The sequence below is a fragment of the Lichenostomus cassidix genome, chromosome 3 (assembly GCF_008360975.1).
Source record: "Lichenostomus cassidix isolate B80296 chromosome 3, HeHo_3.0, whole genome shotgun sequence".
NCBI lineage: Eukaryota > Metazoa > Chordata > Aves > Passeriformes > Meliphagidae > Lichenostomus > Lichenostomus cassidix.
In genome coordinates this window covers 30,651,849-30,675,295 of record NC_139483.1, presented here as the reverse complement: position 1 = coordinate 30,675,295, position 23,447 = coordinate 30,651,849, and the positions used below count along the sequence as shown (strand labels likewise).

Sequence of the window (23,447 nt, the reverse complement as noted above, 5' to 3'; positions counted from 1 at the left end):
GATGATTCTGATAAAAGCAATACAAGGTTAAGTGGCATAGTAGTACATAAAAATTCTGTATTGATTTGTAGCCCCCAGATAAATACCAAAGAAATGGAGCCAAAACAATAATGACCATGATAAATTTAATGAGCCTTTCATACCAGGCCCATAATTAGCAGTGGTCAGTAGGTGGAACATCCATACGTGTACTAGACAGGCAGAAAAATGGTGCCACCTTTTAGTTAAGGGATGGATAATCTGCTCCAAAGTATCCCAGGAAGCAACACATGGAAGATTTATGAAAAATTTATTTACTGGGGAAAAAAAACAGGCCAGGTCATCAAGGATGCCAACCTTGTGTATTTGCCAGATTCAGGAGTGAAGCACAGGCTAGGAATTCTTAAGGGAACATGTAACACACACACCTCTTTCCCACTGCCACAGGTGTTCTGCTGCAAATTAAGGATAGTACAGATGCCAATAATAAAAAAAATTCAGTAGTCATTAACAATTTCTGTTACTGCCGAGAAAATACAGTGCTGCAGAGAAATTTTTCTTCCATCTGTGTCACATGTACAAAAGCCCAAAGGAGGCAAATAAGAGTTGAAACACAAGTTAATGGAGAAACACCACTCACTGTTAGAAAAAGAAGGAAACATCCTTTTCCAAATCCATTTGTGGAACATAAAGAAACAAAAGCCTTCAGATCCTTTCTGGCTTTGAGGTAGAAGTCGTTGCCCCTTGCTTTCGTCAAATCATCCTGCACACTGAACTTTGCTTTGATGGCTCTTGTATTCTCCCAGAGGAAGAGATCACAGCTGGACACAATATAGAGTACTATGGACAATTTTGGAATAAGAAAATCAGAGATATTGACAAACTTGAAAAAACCCCACCAGCAGAACAGTGGAAAACGTGCCTACTGACTATGCCAGTTTTGGCCACTAGTGGTTTAAACAGAGAGGCTTTTGTGTATATTTGACATTATCCTTCAGCAAAGGGTGTCCGACTGGGAAGGGCTTTTTGCACCACTTAGGGCCCCTCTTCCAAATGGGCTTTGCAGCTCTGATGGACAAGCGGGTCAGGTACCTGTCAAAACAATACAAACACATTTCAGTTTGAGACTGATCACTGAGAAAATGTTCCAACTGAAGCAGTAGCAAGGCACTATAGCCTTTGCCTCCCTAACATGCCTCTTTATTAAAGGAATAACCATGAGCACAGTTCCCTCAATTCAGAAGGGACCACTGGAAAGCAGTTTTTGTTTGTTTTGGAATTTCTAAGCTCATCTCTCTACTGAGCTCACTGGCAGCACCTGCTTGACTTCCAGTTTCACAAAACAAATCAGGTGTAGTCTCCAGGCTGCTGGCAAGTTGTCCACCTGCAGCTAAACAGGAGTGCCAAATCCCTTCATTGCAACTCAGTCCAAGACTGACTGCATCCAGCCTCTAAGGGAAGTGTTATTTCAACAGCTGGTCTCAATAAGGTAAACTAATTACAAAGGCTAAATTCTGTGAGAAAGCTTCTAAAAAGGAATTAATTTACATTGGGGGGATAATTGGTTATTACTTCTGCATGGAATGGGTTTCTGGCCTAGTCTTGTATTTTTATATGTCCAAATTTGCTCTAGTGTTTTCTGTACAATACTATTTCAGCTTGCTAGTGAACGAAGTCAGCACCTACAGTGTTAGAGGTATTAGAATGGAATTATCATCACAACTACAAATCTCTGTGAAGAGCAATGTCTGGCAAATATCCTCTGCTTTTTACCATTTGAAGTTTTAGACTTGGCTTTGCAAACAGGCAGGGGATTTCAGATCCAGAATCAGTTACTGGAAATCTTACTCTGTGGCTGGGTGGCCTGGAGTTTTGTTAGGCTTTAAATCTTTTGCTACCAGTAGAGAGGGGAATAGAGGTCCTTAGAGAAAGAGGAGTCTTTTCAGACAATAAAGATCCAAAGTAAAACCTTAGCATAATCTGCACAAACAATGCTCCAACAAATTAGAATTTGGAACAGACTGATAAACCTTGTCCAGCGATGTTTGCATGCCTCTGTTGAGTAATCCCATGGTCTTAATGTAACCTCAATCAGTCATCCTCCCAACAAAATGCTTTGTTACCTTTTATTTGCATCGTACAAACTTGAGATATTAAGAACTTTGGACAGAGACCATGCAATACATTTGTTTGAAGGCATTTGGCACATTCCTGAGAACTACAAAGAAAGCTTGCTATGCCAGGCAGCTACAGACTGCATAACAGCAGCCCATTTAGCACTTTTCTTCCTCAGCACTCCCTACCAGCACAAACTGAAAAATGAATCACATGTGGAGCTTTCTGCCTCTGAAATCAAGCCGCTTTCAAAATGCTTTGCTTTTGCTTTGAGGCGTTTATGGTAGATAAAACACCTAGAAGCAACAACAGGAGGGGTCTGGGTGCCAACACGGAGCAAGATCCAGCCCCTTGTTCTCCTATGCGTGCATTAAACTCATTCCTTCTGACCTGCAATGCTATGCTAGTGCATTAGTGGAATCCCTTACGTAACAGCATCAGGACAGGAAGTAGGAGAGACTTTCCTGTCTCTAATTTCACATGCAAGGGGAGTTTAGAGAGAGCAAACGCAGGTCCCCAGTTTGGAATCTGGTGAAGGACCATGGCAAGGCAGCTCCTTTGGGAGAAGCTGTAGGGGTATTAGATGGGCACATGGGCTAGGTCCTCCTTTTCATATTTCCCTTGCTGCAAGGGGAGTGCCATAGCACAAGTTTTGGTATTGCAAGATTACATTTACAGCAAAGGAAGAAAAAAAAAATCCCAAATTGTTTTAATGCATCAATGTGCCAAGTGCAATTCTGGTCACGTGTCCACACGATTACGGGAAAGTTCTCCTGTGATAATAAATGATCTCACTGGGAGAGAAGTGAATGTGTGAATGTGAGATACACATCAATGCTGTATGCAGGTTTAGACAGACAGTGGCTTTTTAAGAAATCCCTCTGTTTCTGTGTGGGGGCTGGAAGTGCACACCCCAATTCTGCATAGGAAGGAGGATTTAGTAATGGCCTGATTTTAAAGCTTTTGTTATTTCTCTTTTGAGCAGGTCTAATCCAGCCCTCTGGTCCAGGCTTTTGGCTTCCTTTGGGGACTGCAGGCTGGGGCTTTTCATTGTTAGCTGAAACAGACATTTGGACGCTTTCCCTTCCTGGAGCACATTTGCTTTTAGGGCTTTTAATACTTGCTTTGTCCCAAACTCAAACTTGTCCTATTTTGTTTGCTGCCTCTTTTTTTTTTTTTTACCTTGATTCAGCAGTGCAAAAGCTTGATGCCTGGGAGCAGTCAGTCTACAAAGTTCCTTCTCCTCATTGACTAACTCCATTTCCTACTGATTCACAGACTTGGGGTTTTTTTCTGTGAGTAAAAACAATCCACAAAACTCACATAGGAGAGCTTCAAGCCCAGCACACAGGAGTTTTCTGCAAACTCTGCCATCCATGTAAGGTAGTGCACACCCTTTACTAGCCAAGTCTCCCAACTTGTCATTGTATCCAACAAGGTTTGTCTCGGGGAGTTTTTATAATCACCTATAAACACACACTGGCAGACAGTCTGAATTTTCTCAAGCAACTGAAGGTTGTCAAGACAGACCTTCCACATGGATGCCCAGTATGGCTGGTCCCCAGTATCCTAACCTGTTACCTCAATGTGCAGAGCTCCCACTGTAGGCAAAGGGGGACAAAACTGCCATTCATGGGAACTGGTGACACACCTTGGGGCTCTGCTTAGCCCCTTGAGTATGGTAGGGTCCTGAGCAAGAACAAGAATTGCTAGACTCCAACTGCACAAATGAGTAGTTTGGATAAAGTGTGACAGGAACCCTGGTGGGATTTCCCTGATGGGAAAGGGCAAGATATAAGCAGGATGGAAACAACTACAGTTAGTTCACCTGTAGTCATTGTAATAGCCTAAAATCTCTCTGCTGGTTCCCAGTAGCATGCCAAGTCTGTTTTCATGGATTCTATTCAGTGGGCAGGCCTTCCCACTTGGAGGCTGCCACTGTAGACCTAGGAGTAGGCACAGGGCTTCTACATGCAGGGTAAGGGAAATGTGGCAACCTCAGGCCTGTACATAGCTCAAGCAAAGGCCATGTTGGTACAGTTCGAGTCTGAACTTCTGAACCCTCACTGAATTTTTTCAGTATGGCTTTTTTTTGGATTAAGAGCAGAAGGCAGAGGGCTACAGACTGCAGGAAGCACTCGATCAAAGTTCTGGCAAGACTGCCTCCTCCCTGCCACATCCTTCCCATGACACCTCTTGGCTTTGCTCACCTGCAGCCGCTCTGGCTCTTTGCTTTTGAATACACATGCTATGCACAACACAGTTCCCATGCAGATGAGAGGAACCACATACTGCTGGAGTGAAATGCTGATTGTAGTGAAACCAGATTCTGCTCCCAGGGATGAGAGGTGTCCACAGAGCCTGAGAACTTTGTAATTCATGAGGAATTTGTATGGAGCCTGCCTCTTTCTTAACACAGAGAAACTCCTCCAGTTCAGGTGATGGAGGAGGGATTGACTTGGATACTATCTGTGCCAAGTTATGCTCTTGCAGTAGGAAGCTGGAAATGGAGTGGCAGCTGAGCACTCAAAATCAAGTACTCCATAATCTTACAGCACCTCTTGCTGACAGACCCCAGAGTCAGGGAACCCGTGACATCCCCTAGTCCTTTTGGAAAGGGAACAACTTCCCAGTGCTGTGCTTTAACCAATACTTTGGATCTGCCAGAAGAACATGAGTGCTATATTCACATTAAGAGAGCATTTAGATGCTGGCTGGAATTCAGGGACTATTCTGCATAGAGTGTTAGTACACATTTTCCATGCAAAAACCTCCATGCTGAAAACTGCTGAGCTATTCAGGTTTCCATTACTGAAAGGAAGAAGTTTTTGACCTACAGCTGAGCTTGACTGTTTCCCAAAAGGTTCTAGTGTGTGGTGGCCTGTACACACATGACTCTGGAGTATGGAAACAGTCTGTCACCCTACACAATGCTGGTGAAATTGCTTGAAACTTCCTCAGCCTCATGGGCTAGTGAAAATATTTTGTTGCTGCAACACTTAACTGGAACATGCCAGGCTGGAGCATGAACAGATGCAGAAATAACAGCAGGAAGTTTTGAATAGGAGAATATAGGCTGAGGATGAGGGAACAATCCTTGGCTGCAAGACAAATTTACTTGTGGAATGATCCCCTGGAAAGAGTGAAAGCCCCAAACTGGGCCAAATATGAGGAAAATGAACTGTAGGGAGTAATTCTGCATTGACAGGGTAAACTTCATTTGTTTTCTATGTCCAACTTCTGCAGACAAATGATACGTAAAAGAAGGTGAGGACAGGAGACTCAAGAGTTCAAGGATGATGTGAGTTACTCCCATGGCCATTTCTTCAAAAGAACCATGGCTAGTAAAGCAGTTAAGTGGTAACATTCATGAGCTATCGCTGTCAAAAACAAATCAGGCAGAAAGCAAAAAGGCAAAGAAGTAAAGTCCAAGAAATGAGAAATATCTCAGTCTCATCTGGACAGTGTCCCAACTGCAGGGGGCGGAAGAGGGAGATGTACAATGCTCCCCAGTTGAATTCTGACCACAAGGTATTCTTATACATCTCGTACCACCCCTAGGACCACAATGCTTAGCATTTCACTTCCATGTTACACCTTCTTCTGCAGTTCCCAGTCTCCTTCTCTGCGTCACATTACATGCTGGATGAATGTTCCATACCATGCTAGACAGTTGCATAACCAAGTACAAGGCAGGATCTGCAGGTCAGTAGTTCTCAAAGCATTCTGCTCTTCTTGAATTTCAGTAGTGGAAACAGGATAAGGAGATGGAGTAGGTAGAGGAAGGCCAGCTGCCAAATGACCCAGTGCAAAGCAGGGAAAACCTTATCTCTTTGCAGAGAAATCTGGGGCATGCAGAAGGGAATGTCCAAAGTTCGTACAACTGAGATAATAAAACCAGTTCAGAAAACAGAGCAGGAATTCTGCTTTTTGGGAAACATCATTGAATAAGCACCAGAAGAGCATCTTCTTGAGAGGCAGAAATGTTCTGGATGATAAATCCACACTTCACAACACTAAATCAATGGCATGTCAGCACCCCTGACCCTTGTTAAAACAAGACATTTTGCTGATAGTTCCATATGGTGGCATGATACCTTTTAATCCCAGCTAGGTGCTAGTTAGTGCATGCCAGACTCTTTGGATTTGACGCAGGCTCACTTTAATCAGGGTGACAGTGACATGAGCCAAACATTCTGGCCAAGACAGCAACTGCAGTAAAGCAATAGCTGAGGAGCAGCTTTTTTGGTGCTTTCAAAAGTATACATTAATGCAGCTCCTCAGTCCTTTATATACTTCCTTAGCACCTTTGTCCAGGAGCTATAGTTTCTCCTGTGTACATTGTACATTGTCTAAGGGACAAATCAGTTTTTCATCAGGCTCATTTGTCCCTCTTTTGGCAACAAATGAAGCTGCTCTCAAAAATACTGACAGAGCCTTGGAAGAAGCCTGGGCAAAGCAAGCACCAGCCAGAACTTTGCCAGACAGGAAAAAAATGAAAGGGATTGCGGGATTGCTCATCCAAATGAAGTAATCTGCCAGACTTCAGGCAGGGGCTGCTGCTCTGAGTCTACACGCAGTAAGTCAATGTTCAGGTCTATACCATGGCAGAGGCACTGGGCCTGGACTGCTGCTTCACATTGCACCACAATGAATCTCCTTCAGCCTCAGGTGGTGTGAGTGGAATCAGTCCCTAAGGCTATCTTAGGCTTTCATTGTGGTCCTGTCATTCTAGCAGCTGACTCTGTAGTCTGATGTCAAGAGCTCTACCATCAGCAAAACATTCTTCAGCTCAGTGTAAGATAGCAGGCAGTTCCCAGACACTAGGAATTCCCACAGAGTATGTGAGGTAACATCTGGAATAGACAGTGACTTCCCAGAAGCCCTTTGTTTACAAAAGTGAAACGTTTTTCCATTCAGAGTAAAGAGACAGACAACAGATTGTTACATTACCTGCATTTCTGTCTTGGAAAAACTTTAACAAGGGGCCCAAGCATAATATTAGGAGGCATCTCAGTTTCTCCCTGTTGACATTCCCAGCGCTATAGTAGCAATGCAGAAAGGCACTGCTACCCCTCATCTAAGCAGAGTGGTAAAGATGGCTAGAACAGACAATACAGAAGAAGACCTCAAAAAAGAGTTAAGGCTCAAAGACTTGGAAAACACATCACTTAACTGCATACTGTACTGCCTGCTACAATAGGCTCTTCTTAGTTCCTGTTGATTACTCTTTGAACTGGCACTTAAAAATCCAGCAGACATAAACTCAGTGAAGGAACATGCTAAGTCAGGTGAGTAGCCCTGATATTACATGTCTAGAGGATGACCCAGACATGTTCTGATGGCACTGAACAAGGCAGCTGGTTCCACTCTGAAGTCCAAGCCCAATTCTGCCCCTTTTCTTCCCTCTCAGCTCACTTACATTTGGCAGCACCACAGGCTGAGTGCTTCCTGAGTTCCTACAGAATTACAGGAAGCTTTGGAAACAAGTACAGAGGCAAAGACAAGGTAAGCTTGGACCAAACATTTATGTGGGAAACTTCTGATAAGAGCTCTGGCTTCATTCCCAAAATAAGTACCAGTTGAATGACTTCAGTCATTCAGCGTGTGGGTGCACTTCAGGCTAGAGGAAGGAAGCAATTTGTAACTCCTGCCTCATGTGGTGCCAGCTACTGCTCCAGAAAGCAATGAGGGAAGTACAGGTGGGGGTTTGCACATTCAGAACTCTTACAGAACGGCCAAGATTTCACAAGGCTCCAACATACGGAGCTTTCCCTTTCCAGCAGGCTGAGAAGACAGTATCATGAGGGACCAGGAGAGCACTCAAGTACTCCTGCACTTTATCCTAGCTCTTGTGACTCTTTTGTTCAATTTCAGCCCCACCACCAAAAGTTTCAATCCCATTTCTTGATCCTGTTCTCTTGTCTCCACCCAGACCCCAAAGTCTGCCTACTTCAATACTGTTCCATATCCTCAGCAAATAGCTCTGCTCTCTTTTTCTAGATTGTATTCACCATGCCTGCTACATTCCCTCTCTGGGAAGAGAAAAACAAGGGTGGTGTAGGGAGGGGCTAGCAATGCAATAATCTCCTCCAATTTAATTAACTCAGAAACGTAGCACACCTACTTGCATGTAGAATGTATCCGGAGGTATTCATTCTCTGTTCTCACTACAAGTCTATAGAACAATTTGTAAGAGTCAGGGCATCAGATCTGGAATCCTGGTGTGATTCCAGCAAGATACTGCATTTACCATTTCCAGTCTCAACCTGCAACGCAGGGTTGCAATGGGAATGCTAACAAGATAATGTGCTCCACCCCACAGCTGCCAGATAAGACACAAATACTAAAGAATCCCCAAGACTTGAAAGACACAAGGAAGAACTTATCACAGTTGAAGTATCTGATGGCTACAGGTCCGCATCAAATGTAGAATCCTCTAATTTGATCCTCACTGATACCCATTATGCAGCCTGCCAGCATTTCCAAGAGCCTCTCTCAATCCCCACTGCAGAATCAGACCTGAAATTCAGGAGTCTCCAGCTGTCCTCAGCCGTGCAGTCTAAGCTCTCCCAGCAACAGCCCCATGGCCTCTGGTAACCCCATGGTTTGCTAATGCGAGGTTCATACACCGCTCTGACATCCCCATGGAAACAGAGTGTGAGGTTATAAACAGGGGATTAGCACCTCCAAGTGCCCAGCACAGAGCAGGAGGCGGCTGCAGGCTTTCCCTTCGCCCACCAAAGGCCAGGGGCCATTCAGGCTGGGGAGGGGGAACAGACCCTGTTGCATAGGAAGGGCAGGTGGAGAGTGAATTGCTGACTGGAGGAAACTGGGATGGGGCAGAGGGTAGCAGGCCTGTGATGGGCCCCTGCTGGCTGCTCAGCCCCCCTCACTCCTGGGCACCCTCCTCCTGTCATGAGCTAAAAAGGGTAAGAGACTAGGGACTGCTCAGCCTGGAGAAGAGAAGGCTCAGGGGGGTCTTACCAATGTTCATCATAAGAGCCTAAAGGGAGGGTGTAAAGGAGACAGGGGTGGGCTCTTCCCAGTCACTGGTGCTCAATGACAGGATGAGGCAATGGCCCCAAACTGAAAAAAGAAATTGTGTCTGAATGTAAGAGAACACTGTCCTGTATGAAGCTGGTTCTCTGAAATAAGCTGCCTTCAGGAGAAACTGAAGATCTGTCCTTGGATATACTCAAAACCCGGCTGGACATAGTTCTGAGTAAGCTGCTCTAGGTGACTGCTTAAGCGGGGAGCTTGGACTGGACAACCTTCAGAGGCCTCTTCCAACCTCAGCTACTCTGTGGTGCTGTGACTCCTTCTGGGGCATCCTCCTGTGACTGCCTTACTGATTGTTAGTGATGAGGTGGTGAGCACAGCTGAGGAAGGGCAGGCAGACTCTAACGTGTGGCAGTTTTAATCTTGTGTGAATAAATGGTTTATATGAGATAGAACTTGTCCTTAAAAGACTGCCAAGAGAATATTGTGGCAGATCTTCTCCAAAATGTTCAGTTCTCTTTATGAACCCTGCTGCCTGAGGCATTTCTTACCCAGTTGGAAGGAACTGCTTTTCCCCTTCCAATTTATTATTGAAAAAGAGAAATGTGGAAAGACAAGACTATTCACCTGTTCAGCTTGGGTTTCTTGGGAATATGCCCTTCAGGAAGTGGAGGCCTGTGGTTTGGCAACAAACCTGAAATAGAAAAAGATGTGAGAATATTCTGCAGTGTCTCTTTGCTTCTACTGCATTCAGAAGTCACATTATACCTCATAAGCCAGGCAACCCAGGTCACTACTGGGGCAGCACAACAGAAGCTCAAGTACAGTAGAAAGGATATTTTATCTTTAGTCACTGCTGACCCTGCACCCAGAGAAGCTGGGAAGTTGTGCTGGGTATAGGGAGGAAATACACACCAAAGACACTGTCACTTGGGCTCATCACAGAGGCTTTTTCACAGGAAAAAGAGCACTGGTGTCCAATCAGATTCCATCTCCAGGATGGAAAATCTGACTGTTAAAATTCTCAGTCCATTTAACTTGGATATAACTCAGGTACCAGGCATAAAGATCAGCACAATATTCTTGACTGCGTCAACCTGGGTCCCGCTCCCAGGGAAAAGTAAAAAAGTCATCACATGGCAGATGGTAGAGTTGCACGTTACTAATGGGGTAGGTAAAGCTTAGGTAAATCAAGTAATTCCAGAAGCAGGTGTTTAATCATTATTTACTGGAGACTGAGCCACTTCCCAGATCTTTCTGCAATGCTAGTCTCATCTACAGGGATAAATGTCTGCTGTCAAGGCAGGAGTCAGGACACAGAGAAAGCAGAACAAGTAGTCTCTGTTCTATCACCCTGTCCCAGCACTTGGACCATAACAAGTTTGCTGGGTGACTGGACAATGACATCTTACTGAGCTACACCAGCTGGGCAGAAGACCCCTCTCAAGGGGTTCAATAGGTACCTCACAGTAAGGGGTTGTCTCTGGCTGAGCTATGTACCTGCACGGTGAGCCATCTGCACACAGACAACAACCTTCTTGTGCTCCTCCAAGCAGAGGCCTGTGACCCTTCGTGGCAGCATCCCTCCATCAGAACGGATAAACTGACTCAGCAGCAAGACATCCTGAGGGAGAGAGAAGGGTAAAACCATCAGTGCTCCAGCTACCGTAACTGCTGTGACTGCAGGTGTTGTGCTGAGCCTTGCGTTGTGTACAGAACTCAAAACAATGTAAAACAAAACAATGATTCCTTCCTACACATTTTGTCTGCAGCTTGACAACAAGTGGCTTTTGCTTGCTGTCACTGCCTGCCGGTTTAGCCCAGTAAGGTCACTCAGATGGTTTGAGTCTTCCCCTGACTTCACTAGTGTAAACACATGACGTCAGCTGCAATCCCTGCTCCTTCACTGTTTCACTACTTGCTCCAAGATTCTTGCTAAGATAATGTGTCCTAGGTACTCAGGCAGTTACACAAGACCTACAGATGGATATTGTTTACACAACTTGAAATGCCACCACAGCTGCTATCCTAAAGGTCACAGATATGTTACATCACCTCTGACCCCCTCCTTGTTCCCTCAGAGCAGGACTATTCTATGCTATCTACTCCTCAAACTCTTATCCAGTTTCCCATGGTGGAGCTTCCCTCATGTCTCTCTGAAGAGGTGGAGAGCAGGGAAATGGTCCAAGATCTTGCATGAGGAAGCTTTATGTAAGAAAAGAGTATGTGCTGATGAGTAAGGCCTAATAGGATAAATTGCTGCATTCAGTCCTTCAGTTGTGTGTACATTAGGTGGGCCTGAGACAGTCATGGTGGATGTGAGGAGCACTTGAAGCATGCCGAGGGCTCGTCTGTGATTCAAGAGCCATTTAGACTACACTGTTGTTGACCATTACCATTAAAAGCTCTAGAAATGTAAAGCAGCACTCTTAATAAAAACAAAATTAAAGAGACCTCTAGGATCAGATAGTATCACAGGGCTGGAATGACAGATTTTTAAACACAGCAACAGCTGTTGCACGAGTGTCCCATTAACTGCACATAGTACAACAGCCCAGGATTCAGATACATGCTCTCCATTTCCACACGCAGCACCACTGCAAAGATACCCCTCAGGCCAATACAGACAGGCACCTTTGACTTCCTGATATCAGCTTAAGTTGGCCCAAAGGGCCTCCAGAGACTCCATGCTTGTTTTTTCCCCTTCTGTTGACAGACTTGTTGCTGGTTGAGAGTTTACTTCTCCATGTTACTAGCTGAGGCAGGAGGACCATGCAGAGGCTGCCTGCAGGCTGAGGGGACTTGCCAGTGAGCACCCAGACAGAGAGGAAGTTCAAACGAGGCACGGCAGAACTTTGCACCCCCCAGCCAGGGCAACAGGCAAGAACAAAGAGTACTTGCTGTTTTTCATGTTGGGTGACCCTGACTGCCTGTTCACAGAGTCACAGACCTGCTCCTACCCCCCATCTTTGCCCTTTTACAAAGAGCTCCCTGGAGCATTCCTACTTTTTCATTTACTGCCCTTGCAAAAGCAAACAATCAGGAGCAAACATAAAATGTGTAAATATCAGAAATATAGCTAACTGGGAATTATTCATCCACCCCCACTACACAAGACCAGCTCAGCTGTCAAGGGGACTGCTGGAATTTAGGATGCCCTTCTGGTAATGACTGATTCTGACAGATGCTGTCATAGAACGGCTTGAGTTGGAAGGGACCTTAAAGATCACTGAGTTCCAACTCCCCTTCCATGGGCAGGGACATCTTCCATAGGCAGGGACACCTTCCAACAGACCAGGCTGCCCAACACCCCATCCAATCTGGCCTTGAACACTTGAAGGGATGGGACACTCAACCTCTCTGCGCAACCAGTTCCAGTGCCTCAGCACCCTCACATTAAAGAACTTCTTCCCAATACCTAATCTAAACTTATTCTCTGTCAGTTTAAAGCTATTCCTCCTTGTCCTGTCACTACATTTCCTTGTAAAGAGCCTCTCTCCATCTTTCTTGTAGGCTCCCTTCAGGTATTGGAAGGCTGCCATTAGGTCATCCCAAAACCTTCTCTTCTCCAGGATGAAAAATCCCAATGCTCTCACCCTTTCCTTTCCTGGAGGAAAGGTGCTCCAGTCTTCTATCATGCTGGTGGTCTTCCTCTGGATTGTCACCAACAGGTCCAAGTCCTTCCTGTGCTGGGAACCCCAGAGCTGGATGCAGCACTCCAGGTGGGGTCTCAGCAGAGCAGAGCAGAGCAGAGCGGCAGAATCCTCTCCCTCACCCTGCTAGCCACTATGATGAAGCCCAGGATGCAATACTCACTCTGGCTTGTGAGTGCACATTGCTGGCTCATGTCCAGCCTCTCATCCACCAGCACCCCCAAGTCCTTCTTTCCAGGGCTGCTATTAATCTGTTCATCCCCAGCCTGTCTTGATATCGCAGGCTGCTCTGACCCAGGTGCAGCACCTTGTGCATGGCCTCGTTGAACTGCATGAAATTCCCATGGGCCCACTTCCTGAACCTGTCCACATTCCTCTGGATGGCATCCCCCCCTCAGGTGTGTCATCTGCAAGCTTGCTGAGGGTGCACTCAATCCCTTTGTCTATGTCATTAATGAAGGTACTAAATAGAACTGATCCCAATAAAGACCCCTGAGGTACACCACTTGTCACTGATGTACATCAGACTCTGAGCAGTTCACCACTACTCTCAGGATTAGACTATCCAACCAATTCCTTATCCATTTAACAGTCCACTCATTGAGTCTATCTCTCTCCAATTTAGAAAGAAAGATATTGTGGGGACCATGTCAAAGGTTTTACAGAAGTCCTGATAAATGGCATCTGAAGCCCTTCCCTTGTCCACTGATGGAGTCACTCTGTCACAGAAGGCCACTGGGTTGGTCAGGCAGGACCTGCCCTTGGTGAAGCCTTGCTGGCTGTCTCAAATCATCTCTCTGTCCTCCATGTGCCTTAGCACAGCTTCTAGGAGGATGTTCCGTGATCTTCCTAGGCACAGAGGTGAAGCTGGCAGGTCAGTAACTGTCAGGGTCCTCCTTTCTAACCTTTTTAAAAATGGATTCCAGTCACCTGGGACAAGGTGTTGGTTACAAGTGTTATAGAGGGTTTCTTTTTGTTTGGGGGTTTTGTGGTTTTTGTTCTTCTCATCCCCCACTCCCCCTTAATACCACCCTCACTTCTTTCTACATCCAATTGTCTACAGTGAACACATTCAGACTGATTTTCAGATCCAGCTCCTTTGAAAATATGGCATATTATGTAGGCTCACTGACATTTAGACACTGAGTTTAATGTCTCACTGACACAAAATGACTTATCAGGCACCCTACAGAGCAATGCTGTATCCAAAGAAGAAGAGCCCAGCTGAGCAACTAGCAGCATGCTCCTGGGAGGCTGTCCACGGTTAAAAGGGAAGCAGAGTGTTCCTCAGCCCAGCTAAAACGTTCTCCCTGCCAAGGAGAACAGTAACCATGAGACCAGATGGTGCCAGCTGCATGGCAGAAACTGGATGGAGGCCAGCCAAACAGTCCAACAGCACTGACTTTTGACCACTCCTGAAATACACTGCATTGGATTCAGGAAACCAGAGCAAGACTCCATCCCCCATTTTCCTCTTCTTTAGCTGTTCAGATCTTCAAATCACCAACAGCCCAATTTGCCATTTAGCACATATCACCTCCCTAAGTGAAAAAGGGCTCTTCAGCTCCAAGTGCCTAGAAAGAGAAAAACCTGCAAGACTTTGCTACTAGCCTCCTGCATTACTCTGTGGAGAAGAGGAAAAAGAGAGCTGATGGCAAGTTTGAGGCAGTTCCAGTCTTTGCAGCCATGAAAGCCTAAGTAGGCCACACACTCTTGTGAAGGGTGTGTGTGTGGTCCAAGTGATTTCTCATATTACCACCACACCTCATGGAGTCACAGGCTTGTTATCAAGTGTTTCCATGCAAAGTGGGGTGGTGGGAAGCAAATGGAGATAATCTTTTTTTTTCTCCCTGTGGGAAAAAATAATCAAGAAAATCTGTTCTCTGTTATCATCTCTGACCAACAGCTTTACCAACTGACCAACACCCTGGTGTGGCAGTCATTTCTTGACTGAAATCATCAGTCATGTCCCAGCTGCTACAGCTCCAAATTACACTCATGCTGCTTGGCTTAAAATGCTGCACACTTGACAAAAGGTTTGTCCATTTCTGAAGATTCCCCACAGTTAACAGGCCAGGTGCCTCTCCCAGAGTACTCACACAGATGTATCTTACCACTGGGAGAAAGCAGACAGGTACAGCCAACTTTATGGGGCAGCTGTGGAGGGAAGTGAACAAGTACATGGAGCAGTCAAATTAAAAAATATGTCTGGCAAGTTCTCACGGTGCCGTCATGTTCCATGAAATTCACATTTTGTGCTAGTGGACAGCCAAGCCTGTAACCACAGATTTGCTTTAATCACTGGACAGCTCCCATGAGGCTGGACCCAGATTCCCACCCCTGTAATCTGCAGCATTTGATGAAAACAACTTGGACTGAATTAATCTAGGGCTAATAGGCAAAGCTTGCAGTTTGGTTTCCTGAACTGTTGCCAAAGCAAGATGACATATTTACTGCCTACTCAAACTAATGATGTTTGAAGTGGATAAGGGGGGAAACAAAAAACAAGTTTAGCCTTCACTTCTAAAAGGGCTGGACAAACTTGCTAAACTGAGCACTATATAACACGCATTCTTGTGAATAGATGGTAACCAAAATGCAGAGGTATCTGCATTTTAATATCTGCAGACACTTTGAAAAGCAGGATCCTTGACTGACACATGATTCATTAAAACTTTGATTTACCACAAGAACAGTTCTATCTGTGCAGCCAAATTACTATTGGGCTGTATTGGACAAGTATGCCAGTCATTATTTCCAGTTATACAAGAGTCTAGTTTTTCTTTTCTCCCTTACTCCTGGGAGCTGTACACGCTTCTCCACGCACTTTGTAACAGGACTGTAGTTTTCAATCCAGTTGCATCCTTACAATGACCAAAACAATTTTTTTATCTCCAATGGATGTGGAAAAAAAAATCAACTGAGATCTCAGTTTCACTGGACAGACAAACACACGGAGCACAAACTGTGGGAATTTGTATCTTAAGCTCTGTTATCCTTAGCCACAGCAGAGGCTCAGGCTTTGAACTGGCAAAGACAACTGCAGCCCTCTACACCACAGCTGGGGCAGGTTAGAATCATGACCTGCTAGTGCTCACAATGCCTGTTCAGTTGATTAATGACTTTGGAGACCTTGGTCCCCCAGTTCTCTGACAGCCAGAGTAACTCATTATGCCACTACTTTAGACTGTGCTAGTTGCACATGACAAAAGGAAAGTCCTGTGAGGTCATATTACTCAGCTCCCTCAGGGGCTAATTCAACACTTCCCTTTTCATAGTGCCTCATTCAGTCCAATTACAAGCGTCCCAAGCAAAAGAGCTCACACTTTCCCTTCTGTGCAACCGACTGATCTCAGCTTATCAATCTCGAAGGAACCACCATCTATTCCAATCTCTTTCAAGCACAGCTTATAGGTTATGCTGTATGAACTAGGCTATATCTTTAACAAAAATAGCTGTTCTCAATTTACAGACATTTAAAACAATTAACTACCAGTGAGAAAATTGTGCCACTGTTTAATTGCTCACAGAGTTAAATGCCTGTACTTTAGTACTTGAGCATCTCAAGATTCTGCTGCTCATCATTGCTGCAGCAAAGAATAAAATAGCAGAGAGTGCTTTAGGACCGTGTAGTCCTAGTGCAGAAAAGGGAGATTTTTGTTTACCTTAGCATTTAAAATCCTGAGAATCTGTGACTGGTGCAAAGCATTCAAAAACATAAGGGACTTACACAAGCAGAGAAGTGGTCTACTCCAGAACTCACAATTATCCTAGTTGTCATCAGCCCCACAGAGGGATGTTTCTGAAGTAAGAAACTGCTACAATTCCAAGAAACCAGTTCACACTGCTCTCTTTGGCTTTTTGTCCAGAAGGAGTACCAGATATATACACACTAGATGCACATGCATTCAAAATCTATGTGACAGCTGAGAAGGACACATTTGTAGATTGTCTCTCAGCACCACAATTTCTTAGAAATTATCTTAGCAATGATTCTCAAGACTGGCTGCAGAATCTCTCTTCACATTTAGTTTTCTCTTGCCCCCTTACTGAACAGCAGAAATCAGGATCTAAGAATCAAAGTGAAGTGCGGAAGAAAACTCATAAGCTTAGTTCACTCTACAAACACACGTAAAACTCCTGTTTCACACTGTTTGTTGTGACCAGTTTCTAATCCTGGAACTCAGACTCTACAGAATCCCATTGCCTAAAACTTCTTTGCTTCTTGATGGCACTATTATCTCTCCAGATACTCAGTGGAGTCTTCTACCACACACAGCAGTAGAAACTGAGTCTATGTAAGTCCATGTATTGCTTTCCAAGATGTAATCCTCTGCCATAGCTCATTTCATCCCTGAACATCAGTTTATAGTTTCTCTAGGGTTGTAAATGTGTGACTCATAGAATGCTTTCTGTAAATCTCCAGAATTACCCAGTTTAATGATGCTGTTTACTTCTTGCATTTAAAAGTCACACAAAACGATATGAACCTTTAGAAAGTATTTTCCAGAGTAAGTAACTGGTTGGTTTTGATCACAACACAATTCAGCAACCATGAAAAAGAATTGCAAGGAATCCCTCTGTTTGAACATAGGCAACACAAAACAGACGTGATCTGGTTTTGTAGTACTTTACAAAGTACTGGGATTTGTCATTTCACCTAATTTATTACAATCTGCAAATTCATTGTATTTACAGGTTTCCCACATTGTTGAGAAACCAGCCAGAAAACACTAAATATTCCTCTGCCCCCAACTTACTTCACTATTTAATACTGTAAGCCTGAGCCAGAATCACTGAAAACACTCAGGTTCTAAATGCCTCAATTTCGGCAAGACAGGCTTTGAAAGATACTAAACATATTTCATTTACACCTCACATCTGTTGTTTCACCTGTCTGGAGTAATTGCAAGTATTTTGTCTGGTACTATTGCCATACTCATATTATTCATAATTAATGAGTCTTAATTAGCCCTGTCCAACAGGTTATTTGCTTTTACTCCTAGCTGATACCCTTTTACTTGGAATTTGCAACATTTTATTTACAAATTGGTAATCATTAGCGTCATTCTCCTTCCTATCTCATCTACTTAGTATTTCACTTGCTGTTTTCAAACCATTTGGTGATTCCCTATGATTTTTTTTCATGCTTTAGAAAAATCCTGTGTGTGAAGTAATATATCTGTTAATTCGTTTAAGATCTTGAGGCAACATGCAATCCAGACCTGCTGTTCTGTACCTAATTCAATGCTCAAGTTATTTCTGTATCTAATTTTTCCCACTGTTTTATGTTCACAAGATTGCCATCACTACACAGATATTAAAACATAATTTTTCCTTTGTGTGTGTGCACTAGGATTACACAGAAGCAGCTCAGTCATTTTGCAACCAATGTGGCTTTCAGTCCCCCTCTCATTAATGGACTTTCTCACAAATATTTCTTTTTCTCCAATGTATTTGTATCTCCCTCTCTAATCCTATTGACATTAGCTTATTCTGAGTTTTCTGTTGCCTTATCTTAGTAACAGCATGTTCCTGTCTGGTTTTCTTCTTTTCTAATTCCAGTGCTGGGTTTTGAGCTTGCAAGAGGGGAACTTAGTCCTTTTGTAAACTCTGTGATTGAATGAGCTCTCACAAAGTTACATTCTGCATCTGCTATCTCATGCTTCTTATTCTAAAGTGCTCATGACTGCTATGCTTTTGTTTTAAAGCACTACAGGATTTCCTTCCCATAGTCTAGGTTTAGTGTTTAGGTATCCCCTCATCCATTAATAAACTTCTCATTAGCATTTCCTGCAAAATGCTTGAATAAAACCTGGGTTTTTTTGTTGCAAGGTCAGTAAAAATGTATGCTCTCCTTCATATTCATTGAGCGTTTTAAAAGGTATGTAACAGTTATTAACTTAGTTGACAATGACCAGTGAGAAACCATAGTGCTTGAAGTTGTACAATTGATCTGATCAAGTCTTCTGGCCTCTCTGGGGTTAGGCCTGTATCCACTGACTAAATGCTGCATTCCAGTTCAGTTCTCCAGGAAGTGCAGTGGTGAAAGGCAGCTGGGTACAGAAGAGATATACGGCCTTTTCAGATCAGATGGCCATGTGAGTAATTCCAAATCACCTATTTGATACAAGCTCATCCTTTTTCCCCAGAACACCACCAGCCAAGACAAACAATTACTATGGAGGAGGCTCTTGCTGCACCCAAGAGAAGCAGAGATGGAGTCAAGGATCTTTACAACCCCCAGCAAAAGACGAGAGGGGCAGGTTGTGAGGTTCATAGATGTGAGAGCAATACTTGTCTAGCAGTGAGGATGGGGGAACTCTCCTTCATTAAACTTACCACATAATCGTACTTATGCTTCAGGTTCCAGCGACAGATTGGACACTGGCCAGAGGGGTTGGGAGGAGGTGGTGCTTCAGCATGCTCTGTAATTCTCCCTTCAATCTAGGAAAAAATTCAAAGGATGTAATGATAAGGCATAACTTAAGAGATCTATCTGCACGTGTGACTCAACCTGTGAATTGAGGAATACTTTTCAAGTCCACAATACATTGACCGGTTGTGTGCAGATGTAAGGGGAACAGAATCTGTATTATTCAACTCCCTTTTATATAGATATACCAAGCCCTTTGGTATGTCTATGCCACAGACTATAGGGAGAAGGACAAATACAAAGGGCATAGGAAACCGTTTGGCAAAATCTTGCGTATATTTTACAAAATGTAAACTGGTTGACAGGCAGTGTGAAGTTCTCATATTCACCTGAGTTCTGTGTATTGCAGTACTCTTTTGAACTACCGTGCCTTGAAACTGTAGTGGCTCTTTAGCCAAAAGCTTTAAAGTAACTTTTTTCTGGGAATATGAGAATGTCACAGAATAGTAAATTCATGTTATAGCTGAAAACATGTAGTGGCTTGCTGGGTTATAAACCACCAGCAGGGAAATTTCTGAGCAAAAGTTAAATTTAAGAAAGGATTGTTAGGAAATGTCTGTGGGGCTCGTAGTTTTCTTTTATAATACCAATATTTTATCCAGTTTAATTATCTGAACAATTATTTTATGAGATTACAAAATGGTCTTTTCTACATCACTACACAGTGACATCTAATACTCAAGTTTTCTCACAAGTAACATGCAAAGAGATGAAGGAGGTGTGTAAAAGAAAAACTTGACAAATTTGTTTCCTAAACGTATATGTGTTAGAAATATAAAGTCTATCTACATGTGCACTAGTGATTTTTTTTGTTAGTGGGTCTTTTTTTTTTTGACTTACTAATAGAAGCAAGAGCCATCTCAAATTGCACCCAAATGAATAGAAGAGACAATAAAACTAAGCCATTTTTTCTCCAAGGCATTTGGGAGTTTCCTCTGGTCAAATTAAGATTAAAACTAGACTCTGAACACCAACTGTCAGCCTCAAAGTGCACAAGCACCAGAGAGTTTAAAAAGAAAACCCTGGGTGGAATGCAAGGTTACTTTTAAGTAACCATCAGGTTCTGTGCCCGAAAGCTTGTGAAGAGAAAAGCATGACATTTTCTGTAAGTGTGAATGGGAAGCTGACATCCAGCTGAACTGGCAGAACTATTTCACACCCTGGATTTCTGCCTTTCTGATGATAAAACGGAAACAGGTCAGTTACTTGCAGTTTAAGCATCTCAGTACCTCAAAAAGACAGAACTGTCAATTTTCAGGTAAGGTTCCTCCCCCCACAAGTACACCAGCCAGTTTTACAAAAACAAATACTTAACTAGGAATATAAGATGTACACCTTATCTAATTTTCTATTAATCAGTAATGTTATTTTTTTGGGAACCCGGTGTATCTGGTCTTGATTCTTGCCAGTCTGGCTTCAGACTGTACTTTGACTGTAATTCTACCTTGGAAATGAATAAAGATTCAGAATACTATGTCAACATCAATTTTTCTTGATATAAATTTCAGTGCACAGGTTTTGGCAATTATTCCCCAACTGCTGACGACTTCTATACTGTTAATCCACTCAGTTGCTATTTTTTTGTTGAACAACTAAGAGGGAGTGTAGGGGCTCTACATTCCCAGTATGCTGATGAAATCTGTATTTCTCTGGAATTCACTCATCAGGTTCACATCAAACACCTCCTTCAATACTAATTAAAAACAAGGGCACACAAAGGTGAGCAGAGAAAGATGGATTCAGGGAAAGCTGATATAGAATTGGCAGGATAAGTGGAGTGACCAACGGATAAACTGAGAAACATATCAGCCCTTTGGTTTGTCAGTTCACACCATTTTCAACAACATTTTCCTCATCTAGGAGCACTGACGGATTCCAGACTGATGCTAGGATAATACACAGCAAATGCATCAAGATCCCCAGGAAGAGCTATTTTCATCAAGCGCCCTGCTAATGTAATGCTTACTTTTTTTTTAGTTCAAGCTGCAGTTAATGTTTTAGATTTTTGAGATTATAATTACATCTCCTTTGAAACTGACTGAGCGCAAAATACAGGAATCCACTGAGTGTGTTTTGTTGGTGTGCACACTCCCCTGTTATTTTGGTTAAAACAACTTCAGGTCACACTTGCAAGGTCTTCTCTTCAGGTTTCTGGGCAAAGGTTAGTAGTCTGGTACTTGAATGCAAGAAATAGATACTTCCCATCATAACTACTGTCACAGCCTCTTTTTTGTTGACAGTTTATGGCATCTTGCTAACTGCCATATATTTTAGATATATAACATCAAACAGAGTAAGTGTTTTGCTCCACACAAGTTTCAAACAGGACAATGCCCTCTAACACACACACAACAAAACTTTCAACAAAATGTATTTCTGACAAAAATACTTACACTTTCAAAGGCATGAACAACCAGTTTTCTTCTGTTTCATTAACAAGCAAAAAAAGTCCATCCTCTTCTTATTATTTATATATATGTAGACTAGCATTTAGGTGCACTGTCTTCTAGCTACTCCCAAATTCCTCCTCCACTCTCCTCATCTTATTTATACATTTCAAAATATCTGTGTTACCTCTCTCCAATCAAGGCATATATTGCTACTGGCATATGCAACGTGAGCAGAAGAATGCAATTTCCTTTCCCCCTCAGTAATTTCAGTGGTTCTTCTGAAAAATGACAATTCTCTTGATCAAGTTACAACAAATTAGACGGTGCTAACTAGGTAAAATTCTAATTCTACTGCTTTAATCTTTTCCTCCCTACCTTAAACTGTTTCTGAGAATATGCCCTTCTTTATCAATTCTTTCATAACTGCTGTTTTATTTTCAGGACCTGTTTACCTTTAGTGTTTAAGGTCTCTCTTTGAAAACACTCCTTTCACAGAATTTTTTTTTTACCATGTGTGTTATAAGATGCCAGCTTTGTATCACACGACGTCAGTATGGCACACGCTGTGGTTAGCAAGAACAACACAGATCAAAAGCTAGAGATGTGTGTGGCATGTAGCCGGTATGATACAACACCCTGCAACGCCACATCGCACAGGACTAAGTGACAAAGCCACTGGCAAACCTGCCTTGTGCCTGTCCACACTCAAGACAAAGCCAAATGTGACCAGTTTAAGAAATTAACCCGTCTGAAGAATGGGCTCTAGAGTTTCAAATCCTGCCTGCCTCTGCTCAGGGATGCCGCCTTTATCCGGTGCTGCCGAGTGGCTCTGACTTCAGGCACCTGTCACCAGCAACAAGGTGACCATCCGGTTCTCCAGCAGCCAAACCCTCCACTGCTTACCTGCACTCGCAACAAACTCCTACCCTGGCTCTGCCTTCACACCCTGAGAGGTCTTTTAAGTAGCAAAGTGCCCCTGTTTTCTCCTTGGCTGTGGGGCAGGGCACGGACACACACATGGCTGGAGGCTAGAGCAGGGAGAAGCCGCGGCCAAGGCCAAGCTGCCAAGGACAAGGGCTTCAGGGACTTACTGTGGTCGTGTTGCCTTCGGTCACCTCCACGACTGCGAAAGAAAAAAGAGACGGGAAGCCAGAATGAGACTCATGCAGCCTGAAAAAAGCAGCATTCTGGGGTGCGGGGGGAGAGGGCGAATTACAGTGACCGCAACCATCTCTCCGCGACAGCGGCGAGGCGAGGGGGCGCGGGGCAGCGCGGGGTGCCCTGGGGACTCACCCTGGCGCAGGGCTCGGGCCGGCGGCGCGGCCCAGGCGCTGCCCAGCAGCCCGGACAGGACCCGCCGCAGCCCCCCGCGCAGCAGGCTGGGCGCCGCCATCTTGCCGGGCCGGCGCTGCCGTCACGCCGCTTCCGCCGGCGGCAGGGAGGGAGGCAGGGAGAGAGGGCGGTGCTGCCGCCGCCATTTCGGGGCGCATCCGCCCGGCACCGAGCGGCAGAGCGGGGCGGGAGCGCTCTGTTCCCCGGTACAGCGCCTGCTCTGCGGGGTGATCCTCCTCATTGTGTTTGTGGGGTTTTGGTTTTTTTTTTTTTTTTTTTTTTTTTGTTGGTTGGTTTGTTTGGAGGCTTGGGGGGTGGGGTTTTTTATAGGTTGTATCAGCTTGAAATCATAGCATCACAGATTCAGTTAGGTTGGAAAATACTTCTGAGGTCATCGAGTCCAACCCATGACCCAACATCATGGAAACTAGACCGTGGCACTGAGTGCCACATCCAGTCTTTCCTTGAGCACTGTGATTCCACCACTTCCCTGGACTGTTCATTCCAATGTCTAAGCACCCCTTCTGTGGAGAGCTTCCT

General features: G+C 44.1%; 1 protein-coding gene across 2 annotated transcripts; it reads right to left on the bottom strand.

Annotated features, from left to right (window-relative positions):
• Positions 1 to 272: 272 nt before the first annotated feature.
• Positions 273 to 23,024, bottom strand: MRPS18A (mitochondrial ribosomal protein S18A). Of its 2 annotated transcripts, XM_085055147.1 has the most exons (7): positions 22,869 to 23,024; positions 22,667 to 22,698; positions 19,092 to 19,196; positions 10,597 to 10,720; positions 9,724 to 9,790; positions 906 to 1,071; positions 273 to 819 (listed from the first exon to the last, which is right to left on the bottom strand). In XM_085055147.1, the coding sequence occupies exons 1-6, from the start codon at positions 22,966 to 22,968 to the stop codon at positions 927 to 929; spliced, it is 573 nt and encodes a 190-aa protein (XP_084911273.1). In that variant the 5' UTR covers positions 22,969 to 23,024; the 3' UTR covers positions 273 to 819; positions 906 to 926. The 2 variants fall into 2 exon arrangements, with proteins under 2 accessions (XP_084911273.1, XP_084911272.1); XM_085055146.1 differs by having other exon boundaries at positions 273 to 1,071.
• Between the last annotated feature and the right edge of the window lie 423 nt (positions 23,025 to 23,447).